Raw genomic sequence first — 23,369 nt, 5'->3', positions numbered from 1 at the left:
GACACTGTCACCCTTACACAATGAACTATAAATAGTATGCCAGAGTGTATTGTAAATAGCTGGCACTCTCTAACTGCTCACTGATGTTAGCTCACACAGCCATTTCAGTGCCAGAGTATTTTCTCTGATATGATACATGTTAAAGGACCAGTTCGGGTACCATAACAATTTCATCAAAATTAAATTGTTATAGTGCTAGGAGGTCTCTGGTGCTGGCTCACCTTTAAGGGTTTAACCCCAAAGTCTGTGCTCTAGCACGGGATCTCTTTGCCCCTATGACCTTCTACTTGCTGAAATGCTGGAAAGCAGAAGCATATGGCTGACGTTCTCAGCCAATGCATATTTCTCAGGCGGTTTTGTGCAAGGGGACTGCTCACAGGCAATTAGCGGTGCACCTGCCCGCAGCAGCCCTAGGCGTCCATTTTTCAGCAAGTGGAAGGGCACAAAGACAGAGCAATTCAATGACTATCGGTATAACATCCTCTGGAGGTGGTTCTGCAGAACTGACAGAGTAAAACTGGGTCACATGACGCTGAAGCCCCACAGGAGAGCACTAATTCAATGTTTTTCAGTGGGGAAATTTGAATGCGCGCCTAACACTCACCAGTGCTCCATGAGGAGCATTGGATTGGACCATCATGGAGGAGGCCATGCCTCCTCCGTGACTTCACAGGAGGCGGATAGGTAAGCAACACTAAGGGAGCCTCAGCGCTGGAAAAATGCAAATAAAAATTAATTTAAGGGGGCGGGGCTTGACCTCCAACATGGCCAGACGTGTATGCCTGTAGCTCCCCATGGTCTGGGCCTTTATTGCTCGAAAACGGCACATATCTCGGCAGAAAGAGACCCTAAACTACAAGCTGACACCCCAAACGCCGAGCATACCTTTCGGAGACAAAATCGGAGAAGCTTGAAGGGCATAGCCCGTGTTAAAGTCTGGGGCCTACCGCATCTGGCGCGCTGATGGTGTGGAGACGCGGCCGATCTCCTACCAGAGGGCGTGCAACTCAGCACTAAACGCTCAGAGCCCCGTTACCCCCCCCTTGGACCGGTGGGGGATATCCCGGTCCCTACTAGGGTAGCAAGCCTGCTCCTGGGAGATAAGCAGAAGAATCTTGAACCCACGCGGCACATCCAAGATGGCCGCCGCAACGACATCTCAGCACGATCAAACTAGCCTATCAGACCAGAAATGGAGAGAAAGCTTTGATTCCAGATTTGAGGCAATATGCCAGGCCTTCTGGGATCGTCTCGCCAAGCGGCAACTCACACTATCCTCTCAAGTGCTGCAGACAGCCTGTGAAGCAGAATCGGATGCCTGTGCCTCTTCTGGGCTGGGGACCCAATCGGAGTTCCCTCCACGCCGTAGTCCAAATGCCCATGGAGAAGTGCTGGACCGCAAACAGAGTGGAGCAAAGGTGATCAAAGGTGACCCTCGGGCACAGCACCACAGCGTACTCCTACTGCTAATCTCCAGGGACCTCCCAGGCTGAAGGCCAAGAGGGTGCAGACACACAGGCAGCACCAACGCAAACGGAGACGCACGCACCACAAGCAGATGCGGAACACCAGGCCCTCCGGTACCCCCGCACGGGGAAGACACTCGGACTCTCATAGCCACCGGGTTAGTGGCACAGACATACCGACTCATACAACAGCCTGGGGCGGGAGGGACACCCCCACTCGCACCTACAACTATACCTGCACCACGGCGGCACCCAGAGGCACGCAGAATGCAGCTAGGGATCGGTGGAGCAACCTGCTCAAGTCTGCTGGCACCCAATTACCCAGAGACTGTATCTCACATCCTGAAGGCATCGGCTGAGTGAGCTAAATGCAACCTCTACAGCGACACTTGTGATACCACTTTTACTTTGTTGTAGCCTGTAAATTTAATTACGTACAATGTGTGCTGTAGCCAAATTAAACCCCACTAGTGGCAATAATAGTCTGATAATCCCCTCATGCCTTGTACGCTGCTGAGGTTACCTTCCACTGCAACCCCCGCTAATACATAGAACAAGTTTATAGCTACTAGTCACCATTTTCGTGCACAGTGCCACATTCATTTTCACTTTCATTATAACCCATCCTTGCTAGGCACCATACCCTGCCATCTCCTATCATAATTAAAAAAAATTGTGCAGTACCTCAGACAGGCATAATGTAATCTTGTTAATATTCATTCATGTCATACTATGCAATGTCTTGATTACTCTGTGAATTCTGTGATGCACATCAAAAATAAAGAATTAAAAAATAAAAAAAATAATTTAAATGTTTATTCCACAGGGGGAGGGGGAGACCTGAAAAAACAACAACACTATAGCGTCAGGAATACAGATTTGTATAGTGTTCCTTTAAAGTATAAATTCCCAATATATATAAAATATTCTGAAATATTATCCCATTTCCATTTTAACAAAGCCCAATACACATATAAAATCTATCTCTGAAAGGGTAAATATGATTTAGCATCATTACAGAGATTATTAACAATACATTTGCATGTACTCCATTTATCGCAGCAACAAGCCAGCGATGGCAAACTCTTGTATACATCATCTGCCATTCGGCCCCACCAGCATTCAGGATGGCCGTATATCGTGGCCAGTGTAGTTTAGAAGCATCCTGGTTCTGACCTTACTGCACTGCATATGTTTTCCCTTTGATTTTATTGCAGCAATGTTTTCACTCTTATCTTACACACACACACACGCACGAAAAAAAATATATACTGGAAAGTGGAAACAAAACTGCATGTCCCCTTGCGTCCTGTAGAATTGGCAAAGAGATTGATTTAAATCTACTGCCGCTTTGATTTCTACACTTTTGAGAATTGCTATTATTGAGCAACACACACACAACTCAATGCAAAGCATCACGTTCGATTTTTCACTGGTGAGAATAGATCCTCAGACTTCATGACCTATCGACTATGCAAGGGCATTGAAGCTCTCAAATGATGACTTGTTAACTCCTGCAGAGATCACACCTGTTTCACATGGTCTTTCAACTACACATGTACAGAAAACAGTTCATAGCCTGCCTGGCAGTAAAAGAGGTATTTACCATTTTTAATTTGTTTGGTATTGAGAACGTGAGTAAATTAGTATAAGGCACTCTCACGATTGCTATTGGCATGCATATTACACAAACAATTAATTTTCCAATTTACAGTCAATAACCTGCATATATCACAACATTTTTGTGAGGGTGAGATTCAAAATAAACACTACCACAGACGCAGACAATCAAAAAAGGATAAAGTATTCACAGGGAAACAGGGCATTATACAGTAAATCTAGATTGTAGGACCCTCATCTCCTCCTGTATTAGTTTGCCAAATTTTGTATTGTCTCTTAGTTACATTGTACTGTGTCTTTTTACTTATACAATTGTACTGTTGTACGGCACTGCAGTATGGGGTAGCGCTTTTTTTAAATAAAGTATAATAATAATAAAGTGAACAGACACTGAACTGTTCTCCAATTCTCCAGTTTTTTAGTATTATACATAAAACAAACAAAAACGTGAATGGTCTTGAGGTCATCCAACAAGGGTGGAGGAAAATTACAACCATAAAATGAAAAGTCCCATTTTATAATATATATTGCATAAAACTGATGTTTGTCAGTAAATGTTTTCCTATAAACCTTTTTTTTTTTTTTTTTTTTTTATATGTGATACTGCCAGTGGTGCCTATTTGTTTACTCTTTGTTGACACCTACAGGTGGCTAGAAAAATAAAACGTCAATTGAATCTTTTTTTCTTTTTGGTTCCCATATCACCAAAGAGTTAAATCACAAATATGTAATAATGTCACCGTAACATCATAGAATACAAATATATCTGATAAAATCATAAGGTATAACATTGGAGCATAGTGAAGGTAAACAAAAAAGTAAATGAAATAGCAAATACTGGTAATGACATCCAAAAAGTAATCAAAGATCAATGGGTCATAGGCAAAGGCGGATTAGGTATTGTTATAGGAAGATCCTCTAAGATAGCGGTGCAGCACACTGGAGTGGCATCCCTTGCTCCTCCTCGAAACCATCCTACTCTCATCAGATATACATCACAGTCCCACAGTGTAGACTTACACCTGGAGGTCCCAACTCAAGCATATGGCAAAGTCTGCGGTTATGCTCCAGCATCCACTTTCGATTGCGCAGAGCCTTTATTAGGAGCCCTGCCTTGAGTTTTCCCACAATGGAATTCACTGTGATGCCAAGAAAGCAACAGCCTCCAAGCCTTCTGGGCCAGCGAGCCAGAGTAAACACCTTGGGGTGGTGCAAAGCAGTTCTTGGCCGTTGAGATTTCTGGGATAGCTGGGTCCGAATGTTCACTTTGAACAAGTCACTAGGCCCGCGAATCTCATTCAATCTACCCTGTCGAGCAGAGTCCTTCAACTGATGAGTAACAGGACAGCATGAATATTGAGGTAAGTTACCAGTCTGTAGGCCAAGATTGAGGATCCACTTTACGCTGGCTAGTTTTGCCTAAAAGGTTTCCAATATGTAGCGCAGGGCCATGAGACCTCACTAAGTATATAGCATTTGTCATTGTGAAGTGGGACATAGCTTCTCACAGGACCCAAGGATGATGTAACGGACTGCCTGGAATTTCGACTGAACCTCCGCCAAACACGCTCCCCAGCTATCATTGGGACACCAGCAGCTCTCCAGCCCCTACCTGCCGCAGCTTGGCCAGGGTCTCTGTTGCGGACCGTTTCAGCATAAAAGGGGAAAAATCCGTTTAGGCGATAATCCCCTTTAGATAGACCAGCAGCTACTATAATCACCAACTTCCCGAACTCCCAAACTGCACGAATTCACCAACTCTCGAACAGCAGACACACGAACCCTGGGAGCAGCCGAACAGGAAAAGCAATACGAACAGCTTACACTCCTGGCAGTCGGCATACAGTCACCTTTCCCCCCAAGAAAGAGACACACTCCAGCTTCAGGGTTAAACAGCAACAACACTGATTTATTCACACACAGGCTTATATGAGATTCTCCCATGCAAGGGAGGGGTTTACAGTACACCAATCCAGTTTAAGGTACAACCCACACATCTCCTCCCTCCAACATATCTGTTAACACAATTAACAAGGACATAGTTTTACCCAAGTTTTGGATGTACCCTAAATACTTGGGGTACATCCACAAATCCAATATCTCAGATAGCCCTAGTCTGGAGGAACAACATATGTTAAAATCAGCCCATTCGGATAAAGCGTTCGGAAGTTATGGGCAGGCAAAGTTTTGACTGACCGCATGGGTAAAGTATCCGAAAACAGTTCCATGCATTTTGGCCCTGCGGTCGGTCACAGAAAAGGGAACGAAACAGACGAATTGCCTGGGTTATGGAGCCTAAGGGGATTCGCATGAATCCCCTAGTTCGTGCGTTTCTTTCTACCGAACGGCGGGTAGTTTCCCCACGAAATCCTGGAAGTCTGGAGGTCTCTGCGGTGTTTGCCTAGTCGAGTGTCCGTTTTCAGTTCCAGACGCTCGACGGCAAAACACCGCTGTTCGCTAGTTTAAGATGGCCGCCGCCACGTGTTCGTTTCCCGAATGGCGGCCACCCAGAGGACAAAGACCACACTACACTGATTGCCAATTACCCGTTTGCAACATTGTCGAGCAGAGTCCTTCAACTGATGAGTAACAGGACAGCATGAATATTGAGGTAAGTTACCAGTCTGTAGGCCAAGATTGAGGATCCACTTTACGCTGGCTAGTTTTGCCTAAAAGGTTTCCAATATGTAGCGCAGGGCCATGAGACCTCACTAAGTATATAGCATTTGTCATTGTGAAGTGGGACATAGCTTCTCACAGGACCCAAGGATGATGTAACGGACTGCCTGGAATTTCGACTGAACCTCCGCCAAACACGCTCCCCAGCTATCATTGGGACACCAGCAGCTCTCCAGCCCCTACCTGCCGCAGCTTGGCCAGGGTCTCTGTTGCGGACCGTTTCAGCATAAAAGGGGAAAAATCCGTTTAGGCGATAATCCCCTTTAGATAGACCAGCAGCTACTATAATCACCAACTTCCCGAACTCCCAAACTGCACGAATTCACCAACTCTCGAACAGCAGACACACGAACCCTGGGAGCAGCCGAACAGGAAAAGCAATACGAACAGCTTACACTCCTGGCAGTCGGCATACAGTCACCTTTCCCCCCAAGAAAGAGACACACTCCAGCTTCAGGGTTAAACAGCAACAACACTGATTTATTCACACACAGGCTTATATGAGATTCTCCCATGCAAGGGAGGGGTTTACAGTACACCAATCCAGTTTAAGGTACAACCCACACATCTCCTCCCTCCAACATATCTGTTAACACAATTAACAAGGACATAGTTTTACCCAAGTTTTGGATGTACCCTAAATACTTGGGGTACATCCACAAATCCAATATCTCAGATAGCCCTAGTCTGGAGGAACAACATATGTTAAAATCAGCCCATTCGGATAAAGCGTTCGGAAGTTATGGGCAGGCAAAGTTTTGACTGACCGCATGGGTAAAGTATCCGAAAACAGTTCCATGCATTTTGGCCCTGCGGTCGGTCACAGAAAAGGGAACGAAACAGACGAATTGCCTGGGTTATGGAGCCTAAGGGGATTCGCATGAATCCCCTAGTTCGTGCGTTTCTTTCTACCGAACGGCGGGTAGTTTCCCCACGAAATCCTGGAAGTCTGGAGGTCTCTGCGGTGTTTGCCTAGTCGAGTGTCCGTTTTCAGTTCCAGACGCTCGACGGCAAAACACCGCTGTTCGCTAGTTTAAGATGGCCGCCGCCACGTGTTCGTTTCCCGAATGGCGGCCACCCAGAGGACAAAGACCACACTACACTGATTGCCAATTACCCGTTTGCAACATTGTTGCAAACGGTAATTGGAGGCACACTTAGTCCTGGGTGGTCTGGTTGTTCGGTAGTTTCCTCAATACAATGAATGGAGTGATTCTACCGAACAATCAGATGAATGCTGCATATATATAACCCAGGTTAACTGCACACATAAATACATACATGACATTAAAGGATTAAAGGCAGGATTACTGTAATACGCTCCACAGTCTTAAAGGTACAGTATCCCAAAAGTCCCAATAGGTCCACGGATGGCTCTTAAAGGCCCAGTAGCAGTAATATAAATTATTACATGCCCAAATATGGTTTTTACAGTACAATATGTCCAGGGGCCATAGTCGCAGGGCAGGAGGCTAGCAACCAGGCTTCTCCAGTTCACAGTGGCGAAGTTGGTTTCGCCACAGTCTCGCCATCGCTTCCCACCCTGGAACAGGGTCCTGGATGCAGTTTAAGTGATTAAAGCTCTCCTGCAGAGAGTATAGCTGGTCCACCCAAACACTAGTCTAGACTGAGTGAAGGGTGAAAAGGAACTGGTTTATTTACACAGTCCCCAGCATGGGGTCTCCATTCAATTCAAGACAAGCCTCTGGTTCTCAGGCTTGTTCCCCCTAGTCTTAGGCACCTTCCCTCCAGAAAGTGCTTTCCTTGCGGGTCGCAAAGTGGTTCACAACCCAGGACCAAGTTGTCCGGAAACCGCATGGTCATCTCATGCCGCAAAACAGTTCCATAACATTCGCGGCTACGTACCGCTGAGGTGACCGGGAACCACAAAGTGTTCCTGCCAAAATTCCTTCCATAGCGGTCGCGGCTAAGTACCGCTGAGGACCATTCGTGGGTTTCTTCATGCGAATGGCTGCCAGGGAGCTAGCGTTCGGTTCAATTCCAGAGAAGGGAAAATGCCAAACCAGGGGCACCGAGGCAGAGCTGCTTGTGGAGGCCGGGCAGGTTAACTCCCGAACCGGATCTTTGGATATGGCCCATAGTCCTTGGGCAGGAGGCTAGCTAGCAGGCTCCTCCAAGAGCTCGTGGCATAGACAGGTTTACCATAATAGGCACTGTATATCCCTCGTCAGCAGTGGGGGAGACTGGGCTCAATCACAGAAGCACTATTTCTGGCAGAATGGAAGAGAGATCAGTGGCTTCTGTCAGGCCAACGCTAAGAAGTGTTTCGCAGGTAGGCCAGCACTCTGCGTTCTCTAGTTCACTTCAGCTGGCAGAGGAGGCTCCTAATTGTGGGAGCTTCAACAAAATGCATGGCTGCCAGGCCTTTACATTACATTTTTACACCTTTTCAGTTTGAAAGACATAGTGTATCACAGGAGACTGGGATCTGGCACAAACATTACAGACTAATCTATCATTAAGGTGAAATGGAGAAAGAAGTCAAACAGGCAAAATCAATAATTGGTAGCACTAATTGTATTGAAGATGACATAACAGACTTACAAGTTACACACAGACTACAGCATCATGTGTTATACAAAAAGTTAATTGGTGATTTCAGTAATTTACAACCACCAGGCAAACCTGACCAAGCTTACTATCACTGGTGATAGAATCTGGCCAAACTAGCTCACTTGTAGGCTTGTAACATGGGGTACATTTGCAATTAAACATTCTCTTCTGATTTTCAAAAACTCTGAAATCCAATATTGTGAAAAATCCAAGCCAAGTTTTTAAATGGGATTTCTCTTCTATTAAGCAACATTGTGCATCACTGAGCAATGTGTTAATTATTATCCAAAACATATTACGTGTGATGGTCTGGAGGACTGGTGGAGGTGGACAAGCATGGAATGAGCAGATAAGGTAACAAGGTTCCTTTTTCTTTCATTACCAGTCAGCAACTAGCATAATTCAATAATTCATCCACCTAAACCTGATCATTCAACTGAAGAAGTGGTGATTGGACAGTGAAATGGACAAAAGAACAACATTGGGACTGCCACACACTATCTGAGAACTTTGAATTAGTCTTCAAGAGAATATTTGTCTTAAGTGCATTCTTGAGTTTTAATTCTAAAGAGTTGATTTTTTTTCAGTAAACTCTGAATTGTACTGAATTCAAATTCAAATAACAAATCGGAGGATAAAAAAGGCAAACTATGACCTATTTTAGCCTCAATTTGGATTTTAATTTGGAACAAATGGAGTTCATTGACTAACTCCGTGTACGTTTTGTAATATGTCTTTTAATGAAATAGGCACTATACCCATATCTTCTCTTGACATGTATAGAATCTGCCCTGAAGGAAACAATACTTTATAAACCCATGCTGGCATTTAGCCTGGAATGTGTAATTGATAAAACAATCTATTGTCTGTATACTTGTTGTATACCCACTGAGAAATACAGTTCTGTTTGACAAACTTATAATGTTACACGCAATGTATTTCATTGTAAACCAGCAACTAAATATATTTGTAATATTTTCCCTTTTTTAATCCCTAAACCAATATTATACTAGCCAAGCAACGTAACCCCTGGACTCCAAACAATCTTCCTCCACTGAATTGGATACTTTATTTTACAATCCTGAATTTTATTTGTCAGAGTATACTATAGCCATGAATCCAACTCCAATCCACCATCCTTCTACCCATTTTTCTCTTCTCCCACTTGTCTGTGTTACTGTATCTTATCCCTGATTTTCTCTTGAATCAGTGTCTGTCCATTATAGATAAGCATTTTACTATTTTATATGATGAATATTAATTGCTGGTATTTGAAATTTGTGCATATAGTATTCTTCCATGTATAAGATTATGTTTAAAAAATGTTTTGTCTTAAATTGGGGGTCGTCTTATACACGGATTGTCACTGCAGGGGTTTAAAAAAACAAAACACTTGTTTGCGGGGCCTGACAGCCAACAATGCTAGTCGCATGTGGCTGGAGCTCCTTCAAAAATCGAATTATTAAGCCAAATGATTGCGGTATTGCGCAATTTGGGCACAAAACTTGGCTACTTGCTGACAGAACACTCAGCTGCTTGTTGGGTTGGCTACTGCCAGTGTAGCGGAGCCCTAGTCCTAGCAAGGACTCTCCTCCACTGGGTACTCCAAGATAGATTCAGGAACAAGTATAACAGAGAATAGGTGCCCTGGCCGGTCTCTGTTTGTGAGGTTCCTGTGCGAAAACCATACAAGGGAATGGGTACTGCAGGCAGAGGGCATCGTTGCCGCCAACAGCAGGATGGCGGTCCAAGGAAACCAGTGTCCGGACATGGCCGGACCTCAGGGAGTGGCCTACCGGAGTGTGAGGGGGCCCGGGATCGGTGGGGGATCCTGATCAGCCAAACTGGACTTCAGTGCTATAGATGATTAAAATATGTATTTCTTAATTTTGGGTTAAAAAAAAATATGTGTCGTCTTATTTATAGGGGCGTCTTATATACGGAAAAATATGGAATATTATAAATGTTTGAAAAGAACACGCCAAGCACTATAATCATTACAGCTTGCCATAGTGCTTATTGAGTGTCCTGACCATGTCCACAGAATACAGTCTTCTCCAACACGAGAAGCCAGATTGCTTTATAATGTTCTCATTCAAGGAATGTGATCCTGCATCAGATTTTGTGCTTTGGTCTACAGAGACATTTGGTTTCTCCTGCTGAAGGAGACCGGATGTGGCCACTGCGCCTGTCAGGACCCAGATAAGTTGTCAACCAATGCTCAAATGGTTTGACATCTTACAACAGGATGGCCCCAGGGCACTCGTAACACCAAAACCACTAAATCACTATGTAGTGGTTATGGTGCTTGGAGTGTTCATCTAAAAGTAAACTTTTAGGTAGGTAATACCTTTTACTAGGTAATAGTGCAAAGAGATCCCCTGTTATTGCCGTTATACTTACAATTATAACTGCAGTGTTGGTTTGCTGCAGCTATAAGTCTGTAAGCTGTAAGTGTCTGCATATACTCTAAAGAGTTACTCCAAGCACCATGGCCACTTCATTGATTTGAAGTGGTCATGTTGCCTGGAATCTGCATGTTTCACTTTGAAATACTGCACATGCAAAGATTAACCCCATAGCTTCCAGAGGTATAACTCAACCTCTCGCAGGGTCATTAGCCAACCCAGAACTGGCTAATGTAAATCCTGCGCAAAATTAGTGTCTGACACAAGCATGCACTGCAGGCTGGCGCCAGACAGAGGATGGGGGCACAGTCCTCCCTCAATGTCACTTCTGACCTCCCCTCAGCCTGTCCTCCCTAACCTCTCTCCCCCTCCAGCGAGGAAGAGTGAAATCAGTGCAGGGGATCGAGGTGCAGGGAGAATTGGATTTGGAACGGAGGTGAGTTTTAGCATTTAAAAAAATATATATATTCGGGTATTTATGAAACACTGTTTTTTATTGGGAGTAACCCTTTAAAGGCTATCGTTATTTATTTGAATATATTTAATGCAATAGCGTACTAAATATAAGGAATAATTCCAGCTGGAAGTGTCCGTGTAAGTAACTAAGTAAATTATGTATGCTTTTTGGAACATTTTTAGATGTAAATTTCTAAGTCACTCTCTAGTTCTGGATTAAAATAAAATCAATAGACTTGCGTAACACGAAAGAGAGCGCACAATACCTTTTGTGGAGTAGCTTGAAAGAAAAAAAGGTAACAATGTATATCTGCAGGGTACATTCTATAATTGTTGATGCTTAAATTCCACACAACTAGTGATCTACGCTAATAATAAGAACCACAAGGTGTACTTGTATGACCCGATGCGTGTAAATCGTCGAACAATCGCGTTTAAATTCCCCTTCTTCCCTTCCAAGAATATATAAGACAATGATGGTTATTCATAATGAAAGACTTGGCCCTAACTGTTGGAAAATGTCAGTGTTCTATGGCAGAGGTACACAACCTAAAGGTGGATATTATACTAAAAGATTGCAAGCTATGGCAAGGATGCATAAAGCATGTTTAGAAATGGCCCAATGTAATTTTTCTATCATAGTCTTAAATTAGAGGGGCAAAGTAGAGGGGCAAAGGTTTAAAAATAATATCAGGAAGTAATACTTTACTGAGAGGGTAGTGGATGCATGGAATAGCCTTCCAGCTGAAGTGGTAGAGGTTAACACAGTGAGGGAGTTTAAACATGCGTGGGATAGGCAAAAGGCTATCCTAGACTCAGTGGTGGATCCAGGGGGATGGGGGGGCAACGGGGACCTCACGCACTCACACACACTTCACCGCCTACACACACACACACTGCACCTTTCACACACCCACTTCACCCCTAACACATACCACTGCTCTTATGCCCTATATCCCAGCAGACCCCAAGTAAGTTGTCGAACTGTTCTTAAATGGTTTGACTACTTACTCTGTGATGGGATCCTGGCACTACTGGCGCCATAACTACTACACTGAGCTGTAGTGGTTATTGTGTCTGGATTATTTCTTTTAATAATCTACAAGTGCCCCTCCCGAGATCAGGCTCTGGATCCGCCACTGCCTAGACTTAAGATAAGATCAGGGACTAATTAAACTATTTTGAAATATTGGTCAGACTAGATGTGCCGAATGGTTTTTATCTGCCGTCACATTCTATGTTTCTAAGAATGCAAGCTATGGCAAGGATGCATAAAGCATGTTCAGAAATGGCCCAATGTAATGTGTAGTCACAAATGTCTGTATATCTGAATGGATTGTCTGTTCCCTGGAAGTGTGTCATCTATGCTTCCGAATATCTGTAAAAAAATAAAACAGTGTAAGAATACATTAAAGGAACACTCTAAGCACCATATCTACTACAGTGCAATGTCCTACCTCACCATTGAATGGTTTGGCCTCTTAGGTTCGCTGATTACTGCCTCCGGTACTGATGATACTTAAGAGCTTCCAGCTATCCATTGCCATCAATGGCGGTGGGGATCAAACCAGGTAAGAAGTCAAACCGTTCTAAAATGGGGTGTGCCAGGACACTCTTTGCACAATAACCACAAGAGCCAGATGTAATGGTTATGGAGCTTGGAGTGTTGTTTTCATAGTATGGAAAGTGCTTGTCTGCCGTTTATAGCACAGATCAGAATGGCAAAGAAATGTAACGGTTAACATTTATTTGAAAAGTAACTGTGGAGAGTTCAGAAGAGAATTGCAAACAGCAGTCCAAAATAGGAAAAGTATAAACACATAGGACAATATAAACACATTCATATTTAAAGGACCGCTTGTAGCGGTACTTACCTTATCCGGGGGCCGGACGCGGTCCTCTCTTCAAGCCGCGCGCGGTCCTGCGGCTGCACGAGCCGCGCGCGGCTCGTCCGACTGTTCAGACAGGAAGGCGGGCAGTGACCGCGAGAAGCGGTCACGTGTCCCGCCTGCAGCTAAGAGCGCGCCGCGAATCTCGGGCGCGCTCTTAAAGAGACAGTGGGAGCCTAAATTGCAAAAAGGCTCCCATTGGCTCCTGTCATGCCAATCACCCCATACACTTACCTGTTGGGGGAGTGGAAGTGACAGGAGCCAATCACATTAGTTTGAAGGCTACTTATACTTACCCTTTTCCCTTAGTTCCTTGCCCTATCGTGGTTTCTGCTACAGTTCCCTTTAGTGCTTGTTGTGTTCAGTTGTGTTTCTCCGTATTTGACCTTGGCTTTGTATTCTGACTTCGTTTTCGCTTTATCCTATTCTGTACTGTTTGCCGGCTTGCTGATTCCTGTGTACCAGTCCCCGGCTAGTTTTCGTTTACGCTGTCTCTTTGTGCCCTTGACCTCGGATCGTTCCTGACTCTGTCTTATCCTATTACGTCGAGTCCGGCCACTCTAAGGTCCGGTAGACGTATCTCTCCTCTGTACTGTCTTCTGTTAGGCTGGATCCTGCGTGTAGGGGTATATACTCGTTACACCGCTCCAGGCCGTATAACAATTTTATGTCAATGAAATCATTATGGGGTTTGGAGGAATTTGTTGCCACCTTACCTTTTGGGGTTACATCACCTTATGGGATTTTTAAACAACTATGACCGAACAATTTTCTTCATGGCAACTGGCTCTGCCTCCTCCTCCAGCCCCAGCACTGAGATCAAAGCTTTTCCATTGGGCACTGGTAAGAACCTGCAAGGATCAGTTGATGAGATATGCTTTAGATAGATACGTAAACAGACCATTATTACAAGACAGTCTGACCGTGTTCTATATCAGAATGTAACATAAGGGGTGAAACTAGTCAAGGATTTAAGGAAAGTTAATAGGCAGAATTCCCAAACCTTTTTTTTTTAAAGGGGATATTGATAAAGAGCGGGTCGTTAATGGACCTTAACAAGTGGTTTGAGAACAACATGACTAAGATTGTGTACCACACACTGAAACTTAGCAAATAAAATCCAAATTGCAAATTTGAGGCTAAAATAGTTTCTATGTGGGAAATCAGCGACTTTTAGCACCTCAGTTTTGCCATTGGATTTAATCTGCTAAAATTCTGTTTAGTGATTAACCTAATAGGGTACCTGGCCATAATCTGTGTGTTATCCTAATAGTGCGAGGAGTGACATTTGGGGCACTCGAGTATCATTTATGAATACAACAGCATATAATTGCAGTTGCAGTTAATATTTGGCAATCCAATCAGTATATCACACCTACAAGCTCGGAGAATTGACAGAAACAGAAACACACAACAGCGAAGTATTGAGGTTGCAAATCAATCCTGAGTTTATTAGTATAACATAACATATTATATAGGAATCTTACCACATTACATCTCATTATACAGAATCAGCAAACTGCTGCTAAATTGGGAATTGACATTCAGTTCCTGAAAATTAACATTTTAATGAATAATCCTCTCAGTCTTTCGTGGTACAGATTTATACATACAAACTGACCTGTATCTGTGCCACAAGACTGCAGGTTTCCATCGTTGAACTAAAACTTCCCTTTCTATTTCAAAAATCCCTCCCAGCCTTATCATGCTGCATGCTTCCTGCCTATCTGCTGTAGTTCCGTCTTTACGAAGAAACATTACATCATCCTTTGCAGACTAAATTGCTCGCCTCTGTCTCTTTGTTGTCTTTTTCCTAGTCTTTCCCAGACTCCCGTGTGTACTGCGCAATCTATACTGACAGGATTCTTCATGTGTTTCTCTTAATACCAATATAAATGTTGCATTTAACCCCTTAAGGACCAAACTCCTGGAATAAAAGGGAATCCTTTAAGGGGTTAAAACAAAATAAAGGTACTCATGCGGGAGGGGCTGAAATTCCGAACAGAATGATAGATGTGACAGTGACACAGTTTACTAAGCCAGTAATTGACTAGGGGGACTGCGAATTTTAGGCAAAAATAGATGAGCTGAAAAATGATTCAGAGAACGCGACCTAGAATTTGCAATACCATGACCAAATCCTAACATAGAGTTGCATTCTATTATGAGGGATAATGCAATAGCATGTAGCTCCTTAGTGATTAATCCTGTAAGAGGTTCAAACAAAACAGTACTAGAAACAACAGAGCCGTCCCTATATTTTGTTGACCTACCTAGGCAACCTGAAATTTCATCAGCCCTCTCCATTTAAATCTATTCTAGGGCATTTAGAATGAAAAATCTCTAAAACATCCCCCTGCTGTGCAGTACTAGGTACCTATGAATTCTGCGGTCCTGAGCAAAATGTACTATTTTCCACATTTAACCCTTGGGATACCAGAGGGATGGTGCCAAAGCTTACCTTCTGGGTGTCAGAGCAGTATGTAAGGCAGTGTAAGGGTCAATCCACTCCTGTAGTTCCCAATGGTAATAATAACCCAAATGATAATATTTTGAGTGGGGATAATAAGATGAGAAATAGGTTGCATGGATTTACATACATGCTGTGTATTTACTTTGAAAAATGTAAATGGAATGGATGTGCTAAAGAATAGTATAGAGCAGGAGTAGGAAAGCTTTTAGAGGCTCTGTGCCAAAACAAGAATTTGCAGATCCTTCACGTAGTGGTCCTTTTTTTTTTAAATTAACGTTTGTGTATATTGCCGTTTGCTGCTTGTGTTATGTGTTAGTACTGCTCCTGTTTTGTATTTGTGCCTATGTGGGCTGTGTCATGTTGCATATGCGCATGGGCAGTGTGTAGTATTGTGTGTGTTATGTATGTATGTTGGCAGTGTATTAGGGTCTGCTTGTGGGATTGTGTGTGGCTGATACGTGGGATTGTGTATGTGGGGCTCTGTGAATATGTGGGGGCTGCTTTGGGTACTGTGTGTTGGAGGCTGCTTGTGGATTTGTTTGCGTATATGTGGGTCGTCAGTGGTGTTGTTTTTGTGGGGGCTGGGTGAGTGTTTGCTTGGGGGTGGTTGGTATAATTTTCTTGTAAGGGAGATTACTTCTGTAGCTGTGTATGTGTGTGTGTATGTCTTGCTGGGTGGTTGGCTTGGTCTGGAGTCCTGAGGGCACCAGGCTGGTCAGGTACAGGCCAAGGTTTTGGTGGCTGCTGTGGACTGCTCTGCTCCAGACCGGATTCCCCTTACACAAGCACTGGTAGGAAGTGATTTAAGATCAGCCTTAACACTCAGTTGGCAATAGCATATATCTGAAGAAGTGTCACTGGGACCCTTGATAGGCCAACTGCAGGGGAAATCCTCAGAGCTGGCAGCTGTGCATGCCCCAGCTTGCGGACCCCCTGTACGAAGGATCAATTGAGTGACGTTCTGAAAATACAAGTTGCATCAAAAAATAAGAAAACATGAATTTAATAACTGACATAATATGGCTTAATGTAACGCAAACAGGAAAGAGCTTGCTTGTCAGCCAGGATTAATGTGCTGAGAATGGCTTATGGGAGAGGCTTGCCTAAAACGAGTGAATGAAAAAATCTCTGGAAGCGTTAATCATTGTAATTTTGCGTTCTATGGACAATTAGCAGAGCCTGTGTAATGTGTAAGCACTATGGAATCTGTTGGCGCTATATAAATGGCAATAATAATAATAATATCGATATCACAGGCAGGTAAAAACAGAGTCACGTCATTAACTTGAATTTATATTTTGTGCACCAGTGTGCTGTGGAAATATCCCACAATTTGAGTTATTCTGAGAAATCTATCTGGAATAGGCCCATGGATAGCTCGCAAGTATCTCTGTTTAAGAGGGAGAGTACCAAATCAATCTGTCCCTTTTTTTTTTATCCTAATGTCCCTAATCCTAAGGTTACATTGTTCTTGTTCTCAATTGCATTTTAGTAGGATAAATTGATGTTAGTTGCCTACAATTTCTCAAAGCTCTACTCCTGGCCACCCCTCCCTCACACCTCTCAAATTAATGTGTCCCTCTTTTTGCAGGGTTATTCACTAAAGTGAGAATTGAAGGTGGATTTCAAATTTAAGGTCAAAGTAACCAAGTCTGGCCTTAAATTTGAAATTCACGTTGCATTCTAACTTTAGTAAATAATCCAGCTAGAAGTAGTGTAATACTCAACAGGCTGTGGATTAAGACCTCTTAAATGTTTATTTCCCAACAATGTATAAATTATATTTTGGCAACAATTTCAGTTTATATGATCATTTACTCAGTACCAAGAACCAAAGCTGCAAGTATAACAGAGCAGTAAGCTGCCCATACACCATGCTGTTCTAGAGTGCCTAACTGATAGTAAGCTGCACACACACCATGCTGTTCTAGAGTGCCTAACTGATAGTAAGCTGCACACACACACACACACACACACACACACACACACACCATACTGTTCTAGAGTGCCTAACTGCAGTAAGCTGCACACACACACCATACTGTTCTAGAGTGCCTAACATGCTGTAGGCTGCACACACACCATGCTGGTCTAGAGTGCCTAACATGCAGTAAGCTGCACACACACCATGCTGGTCTAGAGTGCCTAACATGCTGTAGGCTGCACACACACCATGCTGGTCTAGAATGCCTAACTGCAGTAAGCTGCACACACACACACACCATGCTGTTCTAGAGTGCCTAACATGCTGTAGGCTGCGCACACACCATGCTGGTCTAGAGTGCCTAACATGCTGTAGGCTGCACACACACCATGCTGGTCTAGAGTTCCCAACATGCAGTAAGCTGCACACACACCATGCTGGTCTAGAGTGCCTAACATGCTGTAGGCTGCACACACACCATGCTGGTCTAGAGTTCCCAACATGCAGTAAGCTGCACACACACCATGCTGGTCTAGAGTGCCTAACATGCTGTAGGCTGCACACACACCATGCTGGTCTAGAGTGCCTAACATGCTGTAGGCTGCACACACACCATGCTGGTCTAGAGTGCCTAACATGCAGTAAGCTGCACACACACCATGCTGGTCTAGAGTGCCTAACATGCTGTAGGCTGCACACACACCATGCTGGTCTAGAGTGCCTAACATGCAGTAAGCTGCACACACACCATGCTGGTCTAGAGTGCCTAACATGCTGTAGGCTGCACACACACCATGCTGGTCTAGAGTTCCCAACATGCAGTAAGCTGCACACACCATGCTTGTGTAGAGTGCCTAACATTCAGTAGGCTGCACACACACATGCTGTTATGTCATACATGACACCAGAATGCAACAAGGTGTGCTCTGTGATTGACTATGAGCCACTATGGGAGAACGCATGTATGCAGAAAATCATGTAATCTATAAAACTCCAGCTCATTTCACATGGAGTAAAAGTTCTTGTTTTCCTGAAGGGGATCTCATCATCCATATTTTTGTGGATATTATATTAAACCGGTTTTGAACCTGTGTTAGACAATGTAGATTTGGAATCATACTGGTGAAGAAGGATCATTGGAGCGTGGTTGATGACCAGTGTTATTGCAGGCTGTGGATTAAACTCAGCCCAACCAATCATGTGACACATTTTAATGACCTGGTGACTGAGAAACAGGAATTTGGGGAGTGTAATGCAGATAGTTAGGAACAGGCCAGAATTAGTATTAGAATGTAGAACTTGCATTTACTGTTACTTTCTGTACTGTATGCCTGTGAACATAAATAAAGAATAAAAAAAAAAGAGAAAAGAATAGTAGAACAATTTAATGCTTACTCCTGACAATCTAGAACAGGTTGGAGCTGATACTAGATCAGGATACCAGTATAAGGCAATGGGGTTAATCTCCGTCACACTGGGATTGTTACAAAGCTACTATAACTAGTTAGCAGCGCACCCAGAGACTAAAATGAGGTCCTTGCAAGAGTAATGATAGGGTCTTAATAATGTAGTCACACGCCTCCATCTCCTTGGCAAGATTAAATTGAGAATCTATATAGAGACAGAAATGTGTGTAGGACAGAACCCCACAAATAGGACCAGTGATGACAATAGTAATGGCTTGCCAGAAGTGCATGCATAGGGGAATAGTGTAGTGCCATAGTTCTGAATTATACGAGCATGTAGAAGGAATGGGAACTAAGGAAGGCCTGTAAACGGTATAGAGCAGTGATGGCGAACCTTTTTGAGCCCGAGTGCCCAAACCGTAATACATGCCAATTTTTTTCCCCTCAAAGTGCCAAAACGGCAATTAAACCTGAATACTGAGGTTTAAGTTTAGAAAAAACTCATACAGTTGTCCGAACTAATTAACATGTTTGTGTGTGTGCTCGGCAGTCTGTCTGTATGTGTATTAAGCAGTCTGTCTGTATGTGTATTAAGCAGTCTGTCTGTATGTGTATTTAGCAGTCTGTCTGTCTGTGTACTTAGCAGTCTGTCTGTATTTAGCAGACTGCTGAATACACACACAGACTGCTGAGTACACAGTCTGCTGAATACACACACAGACTGCTAAATACACACACACAGACTGCTGAGTACACACACACACACACACGTAGACTGCTAAATACACACACACACACGTAGACTGCTAAATACACACACACACACAGACTGCTGAGTACACACACAGACTGCTGAGTACACACACAGGCTGCTGAGTACACACACACAGACTGCTGAGTACACACACACAGACTGCTGAGTACACACACACTGCTAAATAAACACACACAGACTGCTAAATACACACACACACGCTGCTGAGTACACACACTGCTGAGTACACACAAACAGACTGCTGAGTACACACACACACACACACAGACTGCTAAATACACACACACAGACTGCTGAGTACACACACACACACACACAGACTGCTAAATACACAACCACACACTGCTGAGTACACACACAGCTGAGTACACACACAGACTGCTGAGTACACACACACACACAGACTGCTAAATACACACACACACACACACACACACAGACGGCTGAGTACACACACACTGCTGAGTACACACACACAGACTGCTGAGTACACACACACACACACAGACTGCTGAGTACACACACACAGACTGCTGAGTACACACACACACAGACTGCTACGTGTACACACACTGCATTGAGGGGTACAGTGTATGTGTGTGGGGTGATGTGTTTGTGTGTAGGGTGGTGTGTTTGTGTGTAGGGTGGGGTGTGTGTGTGTGTGTGTGTGTAAGTGGGGTGCTGTGTGTGTGTGGGGTGGTGTGTGTGTGTGGGGTGTGTGTTGATGTGTGTGTGTGTTTGTGTGGGGTGATGTGTGTAGCGCAGGGGTGCTGTGTGTATGTCGTCCACCCTCCCCCCCGACTGTTTTCTTTCCCCCATCCCTCCCTCAGTTTTTTCACCCATCCCTCCCTCAGTTTTATTTCCCCCATCCCACACACACTTTTCTCCCCCCATACCTCCCTCAGTTACCCCCCCCCATCTTTCCTCGGTTTTCTTCCCCCTCTCATCTCTCCCTTAGTTTTCTTCCCCCCTCCCATCTCTCCCTCGGTTTTCTTCCCCCCTCCCATCTCTCCCTCGGTTTTCTTCCCCCCTCCCATCTCTCCCTCAGTTTTCTTCCCCCCTCCCATCCCCACTTGTCCTTGATCTCCTACCTTGTAGCGTGGCCGAGCGCACCGCGGAGCTCAGTTTCCTGTAACCGGCCGGACAGGAAGTGCTCTCTCTGTGAGCACTTAATTTCCGTCCGCCCGGGTACAGGAAGCATGTACCGCGGCGCGCTCGGCCACGCTACACAGAGTGCCTGGCAGGCGGGAGCGCTATGCGCTCACCTCCTGCCGGTCACTCCGGTTTTGCGCCCGCCGGGCCGTTGCACCCTAAGGCGGCCACTTGTGCCGCCTTATGGATGCGCCGGCGGAGCGCACCCTCCCTCCGGCGACCTGTGGCCGCGTGCCCACAGAGGCGGCTCGGCGTGCCACCTGTGGCACACGTGCCATAGGTTCGCCATCACTGGTATAGAGGGTAAATGTGATTAAAGAGGTCCCGAGATTTCCGAGAAGTTCCAAGGGTTATCTTTTGTTAATGAATGGATCAGCTCACCCTCTTTTTTTCTTTCGGGCTAAGGACACCTACCTCTCTCATAAGATTTTTTTTTTATTCATTTTGGTGAAGGCTAAACTAAGTTTATATCTGAATGCATAATCTTGGAAACTACCAGTCATGTTGGATCAAAGTCCTTCCTGCCTTGCATTCAGTGTCTCCTGCATTGTATGTGTCTCTTTGGACACTTGGGGCATCTGCATATCTGCATTTTAGCCATACTAAGCAGACAACTTTCAGTGACATCATAATCTATTCTAGAGCTTGTCACTGCTACTGCCAAGCCATGCAGGAAGCATAGGGCACGTGCCCTTCCTAGATTACTAGTAAGGACACATGACATGTGTGACATGTCATGATTCCCTTTTATTCCAGAAGTTTGGTCCTTAAGGGGTTAACCCAGTCCTGAAAGGCATACAACAGTCTAGTTAGTGTATATATATATATATATATATATATATATCCCATTCTGTTCAAATGGCAATAATAAAAAAACAAAAAACTTTGATATACCGTGAGTACTGGGCTGGGTACAGCTGCTCCAGGCTTGACAGATTGCATCATATGGGACTTATTCGCTAAACAGTGAATTACAGATTTTGATAAATGTAGGCATAACATTCTGATATTGAAACAACATCTAACTCAGCTATAGTCAGAGTTTGACAATTTAACCTAAACTTAGCAAATTTGTTTTTCCAATTGATTACAGTTTGGTGGTATAGATATACCCCAGATAATATCATGCTTTTCATTGTTGTAACTAACAGCCCGACATGTTCAAAATAGTTACGTAGAAAGCCTAGAAGAGAACACAGACTATCACTGCAGAAACAGGTCATATGTAATTCTGAGGACAGATACATAGTAAAAATGGGATACCAGGTTCACGGTTTCCTAAGTCACAAATCACTTCTTTATGACGTGGGCAGCACAAGAAAAGTGCTGCCCTGTAGAATGTTTACTGTATAAGCTGCAGCAAGTACATTTATTAGATGGGATATTGAATTATGCGTGTAGGACCATACTGTAAAGTCACTCTAAACAAAACGCTCTGTAATAATCACCTTAAATTTTTTTTTTTTTTTAAATAAAGCTTCAACATACACCTAGCACAAAACCGAAAATAAACCAAAGAAATCCAGGCATTGTAGTATCAATAATAATAATATTATTATAATAGTAAGCAATCTGTCAGCACATGTTGTGAAATATGAATGAGTTCCTGGGGTGAGTGCTGTCAGTCCCCTCCAAGATTTCTCCTTCCTCCTTCATGCTGAATGCCCAGCCTCCCTCCCTCTTTCTCCCATTTCCTTTTCCCATCCCCTGGGGGGGCCAAGCTTGGGATAGGGCCCCTCCTTGTCAATGGGCAGGGCTTCATTCAGTTTCCTGCAGCCGATACACTCAGCCCTGCTTGAGCTGCTGAGCCTGTGAGAGGAGAAATCACATCCCAAGAAAGGAATACAGGAATCTCCATTATCATAACCGCAGCAAGGACAGGGGGCTGCGCACGGACAGACATACACACAGACAGACAGGCGGCTGCGAGGACGTGCAGGCCTCTCCCCTGGCCCCGAGAAGAAGCATCTCCCTGTCCCTGACTGCATTCTGTGGGCTTGGAGCAAGCTGCACTCAGCACCCTGGCTCAGAAGGTGATCCCTTCCTCCCCTCTGAGGATGTCTCGGAAGGTACAGAGGGGCGAGGTGTGTGCAGACTGCAGTGCCCCAGGTAAGACCCCCTCAATGCCAGGCTGGCACACACACACACACACACACACACACACACACACTGCAAGGTGGCAATCCTGGCATCCTGCATCCAGCCAGCTGACCTCATTCCCAGGGCCTGGCTTCCAAGTCACTTGGGCCTCACACAAGGGGCTGCTTTGTGGCTGTTCCATGGGCCTAAGAGAGAAAGCAGTGATGCAGATAATATTAGCACAATCACAACATTCTAACATAAAGGTCGAAACAGCTCTCGTAGAACGACAACCAACAACCGTGGTGTAGCTTTAAGGCTGGCAGAGCATAGTGGGAGTTGACGTTCTAGAACAGCTCTGGAGTTACCTTTTGGCCACCCCTGCACTAACACCCTTGTTGTATTCTGCATGTCAACCTTTCACACACTCATTTGTTGTGTTTCACAAATAGTCTGTCAATGAATTCT

The 23,369-nt window shown here is 44.3% G+C and overlaps 1 protein-coding gene across 4 annotated transcripts in view; it reads left to right on the top strand.

Moving 5' to 3' along the window:
* The first annotated feature begins 22,546 nt into the window (after positions 1 to 22,546).
* Positions 22,547 to 23,369, top strand: part of GIT1 (GIT ArfGAP 1) — a 164,080-nt gene continuing 163,257 nt past the window's right edge. For 2 of the 4 annotated variants that reach the window (XM_063450006.1, XM_063450005.1), the window contains exon 1: positions 22,549 to 22,931. In XM_063450006.1, the coding sequence (XP_063306076.1) occupies positions 22,880 to 22,931 (52 nt within the window). In that variant the 5' untranslated portion in view covers positions 22,549 to 22,879. Of the gene's footprint in view, positions 22,932 to 23,369 lie in introns of all 4 variants that reach the window. The other 2 variants (XM_063450008.1, XM_063450007.1) reach the window with 2 other exon arrangements.

Source organism: Pelobates fuscus, chromosome 1 (genome assembly GCF_036172605.1).
Source record: "Pelobates fuscus isolate aPelFus1 chromosome 1, aPelFus1.pri, whole genome shotgun sequence".
Taxonomy (NCBI): domain Eukaryota; kingdom Metazoa; phylum Chordata; class Amphibia; order Anura; family Pelobatidae; genus Pelobates; species Pelobates fuscus.
Note: the sequence above shows the minus strand (reverse complement) of the source record. Positions and strands in the feature narration are given on the sequence as shown.